Below are 12,288 nucleotides of genomic sequence, written 5' to 3' on the forward strand. Positions count from 1 at the left end.
TGATAGTCCTGTGATTTTTGTTTAAATTTATTAGCTTAAAATAAATGGGTCACCGAAATAGGTTAGGTTTAACGCAGGATGAACTTTAGTGCGGTATTTGAAGTTGGGTGACTATATTCGGTGGAAACGTGACATGATTCAAGATAATATAAATATAATACAACGCATGACATTTTAAAGGGAGAGATGGCATTATTATACACATAATGGGTAGTAGCGAGTAGCTTCAATGTCGTGGTAATATGGCTCAGTACCAAATGTATAATCGCAGTCGGTATAATTTTTTTTGGCATCGTCATACTTCGATCCCCCTTAGGACAATTAAATTTTATTTTAAATGCCGAGTGACCTAAATAAAGCCCACAACAAAAGAACGATGCGTGAAACATAAGGGTACGTATTCTGATGAGAAGTAAAAATTTATCTTCAATTTTATCTACAAAGTAAAGTGAAGTTTTCTGTATGAAAAATATCATATATTTACATTTTTTTTTCTAAACATGTTCAATTACCGGTAACCGACGAAGGTACTTTTAATTTTCATACAAATATGTACACTTTCGTACATAAATGTTGATTTTAGTTTATACTTCGTCTCAGTATATACCGATAAAGATAGCCGTTCATAATCGCGGCCCAGCTTGATTTAAGAAAAATATGTTTATTTCTTCACTATTTATACGACTTAAATATACTCTAAGGAGACACAACTCTGTGGGACAGAGCAAAAAAATATTTATTTAGGAAAAAATGTTTTAAAATTAGCATTTACGAGGTGGGTTCAGAAAATAACAGGATTTTTTTAATTTCGCGGGTTTGGAGAGTCCGATTGTCATATTTTTCAATTTTTTGTCAAATGATGTTGGTATACATGCCCCTGAAGTATGTTAAAATTTTCAGCTGTATGCATTGTTTACTTTGTCTGTGGCAGCCACTAAGGTTAGACGTATTTTTAGGAGCTCGGCGATTTTCGTTTGTTAAAAAAAGGATCAGCAAATTTTGTGAAAAAATGAAATAAAGTGTGTAACTAAGTGTGTGAAATGTTAACAAAGGCCTAGGGTGAGTCTGCTATGAGTAAAATAACAGTTTACGAGTGGTACAAGCGTTTCCAAGATGGCCGTGAAGACGTTGAAGATGACGGACGGCCCGGACGCCCCCAGCACATCGACAACCGATGAAAAAGTGAATGAAATGGTTACGAATGATCGCCGAATCACAATTAGAGAAGTCGCTGATGATGTTGACATATCGAATGGTTCATGCCATGAAATTTTTTCGAATATTTTGGGTATGAAACGCGTGGCAGCAAAATTTGTTCCAATTTATTTTTTATAAAAACAGCGACGAATGGAAGTTGCTCAGGTGTCCCTAAATGAAGTCAACGACGATGCAGAGTTACTGAAACGTGTTATAGCAGGTGACGAAACATGGGTTTACGGATATGACGTCGAAACTAAAGCTAGGGTTTCCTAGGACAGCGGTGCCCGTATCTTTACGGCCGTAGTGAACGTTGATGCGGTGGACAGCCGTCGTAGAGGTTGCTAGAGAGTGGTTTTATTTTTTAACGGTGTTATCAACACCGTTTTCCTAGGAAACAACTCTCTAGTCACCGTTACGACGGCTGTCCACCGCATCACCGTTCACTACGGCCGTAAAGATACGGGCACCGCTGTCCTAGGAAACCCTAGCTTAAGGCTCAATCCTTTAGGGGAATGTATACCAGTATATTTTTTTCATTATTTGACAACCGGACTTTCCAAACCCGTGAAATTTAAAAAAATCACGTTGTTTTCTGAACCACCTCGTAAGTGTCTTTGTGGTGATATAAACAATTTACATGGTAAAAACCTCAGAGCAATAATTCGCTAGTGAAGTCCTTTATCTGAATCGCGTAGAACAAAAGCGTTTCGAATTTTTTGATTGGTTTTTAATTTAACAACAAACATGCAACGGGCGGTTACGGTTTGCGCTTACAATTCTCGACCTGAGTACCTACGGTACAATGGTTTTTGTCCGTATGAGCGACTCGATTAGCCAGTGGTGTATCATATACATTGCGACAATACCAACAAATCAAGAATTTATGATTTTCGCTATTTCTAATCAACTTTCTTTAATTATTTTTTTAAATCTTTATTTATTTTTTTACCTTAGGATCTTAAGAATGATAAATCGCTTAGTTATAATATAGTACAATATATAAAACATGTGTTTAATATGTAAAAATATATTGTTCTGGTATTATTTCATAATTTGGTAATAGAACACTGTTACGTTTAATGTATTTATGTTCATCTTTATAAAAGACTTTTATGCCGTGGACACAAATAAAAAAAAATTGTCTAAGGTAAAAACCTTCATTTTCAAAGAGGTCCAAATATTTAACTGCTCTTCACATATTCAGCTGTTGAAAAATCTGTCAATCTTGATGAACTCTATTTTAATCCAGTATATATTTATGCACAAAGGTTTGAACATACTCAAGATATTGTTGATTAAAACATGAATTAGATATAAGTTAATATTAGGACATTCATGTATTATGTTTGTACTATTTTGAGACTAAATAAAATTATTGAAAAATAAAAAAACCACCAAGTATTTATTGTTTTTTTTATGTTGTTTATTATTATTACAACTTCATAACTCAAATGAACTATTAAGTATCAACAATGTTTTGAGTGTGTCCAAATGTTTGATGACAGGAGGGAGTTATTAAGATCTAAATTTGTTGCAACAGAAAGGAAAACATTTTTGAGAAGGGAATATGGAAGTCTAGGCATTCACAGGGCTTATGACCTGTCATTGGCTGGTTTAAGTGGCCACACTACGTAACGTTCACCAATCTGCCTATGTTTAAACATCCACATTTCCTCAACTCTTCCACTTGTTGACTTTTCGTTGCTTCAGTTCGTTTTTGTCCAAAACACCAACCTGCAGAAATAGAGTTTGAAAGTTTTTTTACGAAATAGACATAAATGATGACAAAATTTATTTAAAAAACCCCTTGAAAAATTTTTAAAAAATTCATTTTAATTTTATAAATGAACGCTTTTTCAGAACTCTTGTACACTTAACTCGTTATTACAAAGCTACAAATTTATCTCGTCACTTTTTCTGACAACTGTCATTCTAATCATGTTACACTTTAAGGAATATAGTAGTAGGTGAATTGGTTCAGCCGGATGAATCTCACCCGCGTGATGAAGGTTTCAGCTCCTTTACTTCACAAAAGTCAACAGATGAAAGAGTTGAGAAAATGTCAATGTTTAAACATGGGCAGAACGGTGAATGTTACACAGTGTGTAAAGTGGCCACTTAAACCAGCCAATGACAGGTAATAAGCCCTGTGAATGCCTAGACTTCCATTAACCTTCTCAAAAATGTGTTCCCTATCTGTTGCAACAAATTTAGATTTTTAATTATGATTAGAACTTACATCTATTTTATTACAGCCTTTGGATGAATTACATACTCAATACTATTTAATAAATATGCTTAGGATTCATAAAAAAAAAAGTAAGAGTCTTCTGTACTACAAACTGTGTCTGACTCGCAACATAGTGGTGACCACATAACCGTGCATCGCACGCAACTACACTGGCTCAGTATCAGGCATAGAAGAAACATTCACATTCTATCACTTCTGCACAATATTTTAAATAATCCCTCTTCCCCTGTTTATCTGAGAGAGCTCATCCAACCTCTTTCACAACACGGACTATCTCTTCGTTCTAGTAACGGGAGAACCCTTTTAATACCCAGTCATCGCTCTAATTTTCTTGCCTCCTCTTTCACAGTAGTACCCACTCGATTGTGGAATAATCTACCCACTAATGTTAGAGACGCCCCTTCTTTATTTACATTTAAGTCAAGATTGAAATGTCACTATCTAAATATTTAAATTGTTCCTTTATCCTTCTTCTTTCCTTCCCATCCCCTCTCCACTCTTCATAGTATAGTGTTAATTTTTATTTTTTTTAAATTTATTTTTGTTAATGTTTGCTTTTAATTTTTGTATGAAATTGTAAGATTCAATATGTCCATGTATTTATAATTTTCTCAAACTGAACGGTTTGGGTAGGTAGGAAGAAATTGCCTTAAGGCAATATGCCCGCCCTTATATGTACATATATATATGGTATATGTATATAAAGTGTCAAATAAATAAATAAATAGTGGTTAACACATCAAGCCACCAAGCGTCGCAAGTTCGATTCCCGAGAATATGACAATATCATAATAACTGGTTAAGATGACGCTGCAATGTACTATGCATTATTGGGTGGGTAGAAAAAAGAGAGTAATTCCTTGCGTGACGACATAATAAAATTATGCATTTAAAAAAAATACTTATAAAATTTACCTTCAGTGAGTTATCATTATTATTCCCTCGGCACGTGAGGGAATATTATCTTTAATGTAAAAAAATTAATACAAAAATTGTAAAAGAAAAAATAAAAACATTTTCATCGCTTATCATGGTACATAAAGAAAGAAATATACTCACTTGTGCGACGCTGTTTGAATCTTTTCCGCATAAGCTGGCTGGCAAGAATGAGAGTCATGAGGTGAATTCCAACTTTCTTGGAATCTCCAGGTAAACAGGTGATAAATCCTGAAAACATAATATCTATTGAAGACAAGGTAATATGTATGTAAATTCTATTATTTGTGTCATTTATCAAACTGTACAGTAAGTTACGTACTCTTAGGCATGTATTATATAGGCATGCCAGTAAACATATAAAAAGAGAACATTAAGATTAAATTCCTAACTAACATTTAGATATTTCAATTACAGCCTAAAGTAAATTCTGTGTTTACAATACGGGGCTGGTTGTTTGATCAATTCAGTGGTAATAGTTTCAGCGGAGAAATATGGAATTGGCGAAAATAGTACATGTAATTCCCTTGCAATACAAAAACATAAATAAAATTAAGATATGTGCCAACAGTACAAAGTTAAAAAAAAATTGCAAGGAAATATTCCTAGCAACTTCACTGGGCACAACAGTGTAATACTATATAAATATTTCATAATAAAAATTAAGAAATTAAAATCAAAAATAAAAAACAAGTAACTAAACAACCGAGACATCTAACAATCTAAATTCAGAATACTTACTTTAAAGTAAGACTTACATATTAAAAAAAAATAGAGAAAAATAAATAGAAAATAATATAACGAGAATAAAAAAAAACACTAAAAAAATTGATTCTTGAAAGACGGTCTTCAATTCTTGGGACCTATTTGAGCCGACTTCTACTGATTCTTAGGAGCCACTCTAGTATACATATTTTTTTAAATGTAAAAAAATGCATTTTAGAATTGATTTATATTACTTCTGATTTTTTTCTGTTGATCAAACAACCAACCCTTAAAGAGAAATATGTACTAAGGGTGAAATTAAGATAGTAAGTAAAAGTATGCCTATATTTATGTTATTAAAAAAAAAACTTAAAATACCTATGGGTTCTAATATTACAAATAATAAAGATTAAAAATAGAGAAACAAAAACTTAAAATGGCAACTAATGGATAAAAATCAAAACTGTCTTCATCCACTGTGTAAAAATATGTTATGTATACGTATCTAAGTACAAAGGACCATTTTACAGGACATTTCAGTCCAAGAGATAAACATTTTAATTTCGTATTTGTTTAATTGGAAGAATTTTATTATGCAATGTCAACATTTAAATGTATTTAGTCTGTTTTTGTGTAAATCACCAATTAATAAATTATAATATTAGTAACCAATCTGGTTTTGTTTATTTATACTTTATATATGAAGATTATACACACACGGGGATACTCCAAATTCAAATTGTAAACGCAACTAAGAGAACAGTCTTACAGAGAACAGTGCAAATATGTTAAAAGCAGTAATCATTATTTTACTATGTATTTCTGATGATCATCATCAATGAATATGAAAGCTAATCCGTGATATAAAAAGAACGAATCAATTAATTTATTACTAAAACAAAATTATAAATTGATATCACATCGATATAAGCTAGGTATAATTTTTAACTTACCGAAAGTTGAAATTTTGATGTTCCTAGACAAAGGTGAGGTCATCTGCTCAAAATCATTGGGTTAATATAATCTCCTAGTACAGATAGCAAGGTGTCATATACAGTCCACTGAAGTTTGTCATCAGGTCATCATTTTGGGTGTAACTAATCCTCTTGTATTTTAATGCATATATACAGTATGTTAACGGTGAGGTCATTGGGTCTCCATCACAGGGGGGTATTTTGTACTGGATAGCATAGTGTCATATGGACAGTTCAATAATGTTAAGGTCATCAAGTCAACATCATTGGGTGTATCTAATCTTCTGGTACTTAATAACAGAATGTCATATGGCAGTACTTTAAAGTTGATGGTATCATAATTTGATGTGTCTTGTACTTGATACCATGGTATTTATATAAATAATATTTTAAAGTCGAGGTCATCGGGTTATCATTAGGTGTAAAATGCATCTTCTACAGATCATCAGAGCTAAGTACATCGGGTCAACACATGGCTGTATCTGATCTTCTTGTACTCGAGAACGGGACTATATGGACTGGCCGATCATGTCATCATCATAAATGTATCCAATATTCTTGAGCTTGATAGCATAGGGTAATAAGGATAGTCCAATGATGTTAAAGTCATCGGGTCAACATAATTGGAGATTTATAATCCTCTTGAATTTTTAAGCAAAGTGTCGTGGACACACTGTTAGGGTTGTCTAATGAACATAATTAGGCTTATCTAATCTTATTGAACTTAATAACAGGCTGCCATATACACAATATAAACAAAACACCATTAAGTAAAACTTCTGTTTTTCTTCTACTTGAGAGTAGTCATATTAAAAAGCCTTTAATGTTAAATTCGGTAAAACATAAATAAAGATGCCTTTCTGTTTTCGTTTTAAATAAAATTTAACTGATGTTAAAATCATTTTAAGATCGAGCACATTCTCAGGTGTATTTTTTTAAATATTCAAATAATAATAACACATTGTCGTCGGGACACGGCATTTGCCGTTTTTCGCGGACTGTCGGTCAACCGCGGGACACGGCAAATGCCGTTTTTGTCGACTGTCGGTTGTTGGCGGGAAACGGCATTAAACGGGTTTGTTATCAGCGTGAAATAAAACGCCTTGAAGGGTGATTTGCTACCTGGGGTGCTAGGCGACAGTCTGTCGACGTTATTTGAGATGCCTTGTCCGGATTGGCTAGTGTGCCACTTGTAAAGGCGTCGCCAGAAATCTAGAGTTTTATGCGATCTCAATCTCCAGTTTAGTTTGAGTCATTTCACGTATTGGACTATTTTTCATACCGCTCGCACTGTTTTGTTTACTGTTTGGTATTTTCTTATTTGAATATATTAGCATTGTATAGGACGTTACCCCTACAAAAATGTCTTTACAAGCCAATGATAGTGACGATGAAGTGTATGCCGACAATTTATCTAATTGTTCATGGAATGATGACATTGAAGAGTTGTCAGACAAAGAACCGAGTGATGATGAACAAATACCAAGACCTAGAACGTTTCCCCGTCGCACTATTGAAAGTGATTCTGATTCGGAGACGAGCTCAGATGAGGATGTGGACGAGTGGTCATCGTTTGATAATCCTCCAGTTCTGGAATCGTTTTTAGGCCGCCGCGGTTTGAATTCAAATGTCCATTGTCCTCAAACTGTAAGTGATGCGATAGAGTTATTTATCGGTAATGATTTGTTTGAATATTTTATAAACGAATCTAATAGATATTACCACCAAAACTCACATAATTACAAATTATATAAAAAATCGGGAAAGTGGAAAAATATTACTTTGAAAGAAATGAAAAAGTTTTTGGGGCTGATTATTTTGATGGGACAAGTTCGAAAGGATATAAGGGACGAGTACTGGTCTACTGAACCAACAACCGAAACTCCTTATTTTGCTAAAACGATGTCCAGAGACCGGTTTCGGCAGATATGGAAAGCGTGGCATTTTTCTAACAATGAAGAAATCATAGATAGTTCCGACCGATTATGCAAAGTAAAACCAATTATTGACCACTTTTTACCTAAATTTATTTATTTTTGATGATCAAATGTCAAATATGATTTCTTTGAAAATTTCGATCGAAAATATTATTTGGTTTAGAAATTGTGTCAATTTTAAGAAAGCGATATATTTTTGCGCTAATCGCGAAAAACACCCGCTATAGGCTAGAGTCTATTGTTCGAAGCGCCCGACTACAATGTGATAATAATTTGAAATTGTTATATAAGTTTTCTCAATTTAATTTTAAGAATAAAAAACATAAAGTTTATGGCATTTTTGAATATATATATATATATAAGCTAATTTACAACTGTTATGAAGAACGTATTAATTACAGTACCATAAAAATATTGTATGTTTCAGTAATTCATATAATATAATGTATGTTTTTTTTGGGGTAATAGAACTTTAGATTGTTAATAAGATAATAATCTTGTTAACATAATTATGACAGCTGTTTTTTTTTAGAAACAAACCAACAACTCTAGGAGCAGTAGAACACAATTTAACGTGCACCATTTCGGAATGAACGCTGAATTTGTTGAAAAAATTGGCAATAAGTCGGACTGACAGATTGAGCTGCGTAACTGTTAGTTGTGAAGGGGAGTAGCAGATATCATTTTCAAAAAATAAGGTGTATTTTCATTATTTAGAACACAATAAAAACAAACTCATTCTGACAAATATTTGTGTCTTTTATTTCAATTTAAAATTGTATTACGCTTAAAAAAACACCCAATACTTAAATCATTTGTAAAAGGGTTATTTACTTTTTAATTTTTTCGACCTGAGTGCATTATAAAATAAAAATTGACAATCTATTCTTAAGCGGTAAAACCTTCAGTTAAAAATATGTTTTTACACTAGAAGTTTTGATAGCCTCTGGACTGGCACCTGAAGCGTAAGACTAATCATCTTACGTACACGTAACAAATATGGTCAAGATACACTGCGATGGTTCACCAATGCAGTGCCCTATCCACAGATAGGTGCACAAAGTGAATGATAAAATAATGTCACTTGAGAGATTTTATAGTAAGAAAAATCACATTAATGCAATGCTAACGTGTGCAGGTACAAATTCAATTAAGTTTAGTCAATTAAAGCTTCCTTGTGTGTTTTAATAATTTTCAGTACAGAAAGATGACCACTGCTGACACATGAGAAGTTATAGCTATAAAATAGTATTTTAAAATAGGTTTTTACCTATAAAGCACTCGATTACTGCTGGGCATATTAATTACCATGAAACATTACAAATAAAATATTTATTATTTAGCAAACATACTAAAATTCCTCAAGTCAATTGTACATTTTTAATTGATTGATATAACATCATAAAGTTTTGCAATTTGATCATTTCTCCTATATAATTTCACGGTATAATTGTTTACATAGTGATAAAAAATGTTACTAATATTATAAACATTGAAAATGTTATTTGCGGCATAGATTTTGTTTTAATGGGACATAGTAATATAATTTTACAGTACATGTCAGAGTGGTGAAGGATTTGTAAAATCTTTAAATTAAAATGAAATTTGTTAACACCATGGAAATGAAATTCATTGCCAAGAAGAAACTAATGGTGATGAATTCCTAACCGTAGAAAACAATAAAAAAAGTATCAGTGGAATAATTTATTAAGTATAAGTTATCTCCTGCCAAGACATGAAAGATTCTGAGCAGTCATGACTAATTTGAAAATGATTGAACCCACTAAAAAAGTTGTATTGGATTCTAAATGTTCTGAGATCTAAATGAACGGAAGTTTCAACAGAAAGTGTGAATAGTCATTTACAAAATGCATAACCTGTCATTTCCGGCTAATGCAAAAAGTCTAAAGAATGAACAGTATTCGAAAAGTGAGTTTACAGTAGTTAGTGGGAATTAGTAGAAGTCAGTAGGTTAGTAGGAGTTTAAAGTTAAGCGGTATTTAGGCAAGGTAGATAGGACTAGATATTTAGATGATTGAGAAAAGGGAAAAGTTAGATCATAAAGAGTTTTGAAGAAAATTACAAGCTTCAGGGAAAAAATTCAATAAAACTTATGTAAAATACAGCAAAACAAGTTCTGAGAAATATTTCACTAGACTAGATAAGTAAGTCGTGAAAAATACATGGACTTGTAGATTCTTGACTCATAACTGTTTCAAAAGTTTATGTAACAAAAAATAAAAAGCTCGAGTAAAACTTGTCAGGTTTACTACCAACTATCTTAACATAGGATCAGGCGACAGAATATTAATGTCATATGACTTCATCCTTACATGCTGACCATACTTCCTCCACAATCAAGCATCGTCCTAAACTGAACTTGTTTTCTTATGATAATTTACTATGCTTTGCACAAGTTAATATTGTGTTGCAAAGAATGAATACTGAAAAAGTTAAGTGCATCATAACAATTATTTAACAAATTAATCCCCAGAGATAAATTAAACTAAATTAACAATAACATATAATAAGAAAGTGCAGATTTTAAAAATGATACAATAGGGGTGGATGGACAAAACAATATTTTGGTTTTAAAAATCTGTCTTAAAGATCAAATCGAGGGTCCCTCAGAAAAGTGTCGTAGGTGAAAATTAACTTTAACTATATAATCATTGCACTTAGAATATTTTCTTAGGGCCATCAACATTATCTTTAGTTTTGAAAGGTTGCATTTTTATTATTGTAATGTAATATTTAGTGCTTTTTATTCATTGTTGTACAAAAATAATTTTAACAATGGTAATTCCTTAACTTATACATATTATCTCGGTATTGGGATGGCAAAGGATATATCTGTCATTTTCTAAACTGTATGGGACAAACAAATAATTCAAAGTGTAAAAAAAAAACAGATTAACCCCATATTTTAATATGGCCATTTTGGAAGAAACTCTAGAGATGTATCCTTTTGTCATATAAAAAAGCATCAGATTTTAGAATGTTTTATTTTAAAATGTCTGTTTTTCAAAGCATTACAGATATACCCTTTTGCCATCACACTAGCAATATACAATACTAATAGATTAAACAAATTGTATGTTATTCATTTAGACTTTCTGTTTTTTTTTATTGATGTCAACATCACAAGTATCACATTATAAAAACATTTAAAACAGATTAAAAAATAAACAGCCTTTTTGTTTTAAAAAAAAAAACATTGTCATTTTTTAAACAGATTAAATACTGAAATCTAATATTAAAACATGACTAGTTTAATTGATTTAAAACAATCAAGGAAATGAACTTTTTGGCACATTACCCACTGTTAATCTAAAGGAAAATAACAGTGTAAATTAGTACAATTGGTAATACTGGTGCCAAAAAACAATAGTGTTAATTTTAAAGAATCTACTAAAATACTAGGCACCTTTTACCAGAAATACAACTTGTTTCCTGACTACATTCCACAAGCAAATATTCCAATTATACAATTGAAATTAGTACTATGTTGACCCTGCAGTTGAGAAAAATAATTAACATTATTTTACGCTGAGGTACAGCATGTTACGCAAAAAAATTATTCGATAACTCGATACAAATAAGATCGTGAATATTGTGTACATACTTAAAGTTTACAAGAAAAATTGGTAATTGACGGGCCCAGATGGTAATATTAAAATAACTTATCGTTTCAACTCAATTGTATTGATACTAAGCCATACACTTGCGAGAAAAAATACAGGATATGGTTTTGACAGATTACGTACTAAAAATATTTTTTTCTAGTACTAGAAAACACCAAGATAAAGTCAATCATTGTTTTGACATAAACAATTTAGAAATGTATATTTTATCAGCAGCATTAATGTATAAAGAACGACGTGATTACAGAATGACAGCGACAGTGTGGGGGAATAATAAAAAAGAAAAAGAAGTCGAGATTATGAAGTAACTAAATATTTATATAAAAATACTTACATGATTTATGTGATGTTATTTATAATGCACATCATCAATAATTAACACTACGGCACAAGGCGAATTCGGCCATATTGGTTATCATATTCAGTTTTTGTAATCGATGTTGCTACTGTAAAAATGTTGCCAGGGGAATTTAATAAATTATATTCACGTGATAAGAACCAAAGTATTTTATTTGAAAATTGTAATATGAGATATTTACCTAAAATATTTTTTCCTTTTTTAATTAGGTTAAAATCAATATGTCACAAGACCTCTGAAACAGATCCGGGTGAGTGGAGGGGGCTTTCAATGTCCCGGCGGG

At 31.8% G+C, this 12,288-nt stretch overlaps 2 protein-coding genes across 2 annotated transcripts in view; both read right to left on the minus strand.

The window, feature by feature from the left end:
* LOC148276257 (neuronal calcium sensor 2) overlaps positions 1–6,195 on the minus strand; it is an 85,598-nt gene extending 79,403 nt beyond the window's left edge. Inside the window, exons 1-2 of the mRNA XM_088234528.1 lie at positions 6,046–6,195; positions 4,511–4,618 (exon numbers count right to left, since the gene is read on the minus strand). Of these exons, the coding sequence (XP_088090654.1) occupies positions 4,511–4,618; positions 6,046–6,088 (151 nt within the window). The 5' untranslated portion in view covers positions 6,089–6,195. The remainder of the gene's footprint in view (positions 1–4,510; positions 4,619–6,045) is intronic.
* The window catches only part of Nca (neurocalcin homolog), a 111,784-nt gene extending 99,720 nt beyond the window's left edge, over positions 1–12,064 (minus strand). The window contains exon 1 of the mRNA XM_088234530.1: positions 11,982–12,064. The gene's annotated coding sequence lies outside the window, so the exon portion shown is untranslated. The remainder of the gene's footprint in view (positions 1–11,981) is intronic.
* Between the last annotated feature and the right edge of the window lie 224 nt (positions 12,065–12,288).

The sequence above is a fragment of the Micrasema longulum genome, unplaced genomic scaffold (assembly GCF_059751315.1).
Source record: "Micrasema longulum isolate JH-2025_06_02 unplaced genomic scaffold, ASM5975131v1 h1tg001253l, whole genome shotgun sequence".
NCBI classification, from domain to species: Eukaryota; Metazoa; Arthropoda; class Insecta; order Trichoptera; family Brachycentridae; genus Micrasema; species Micrasema longulum.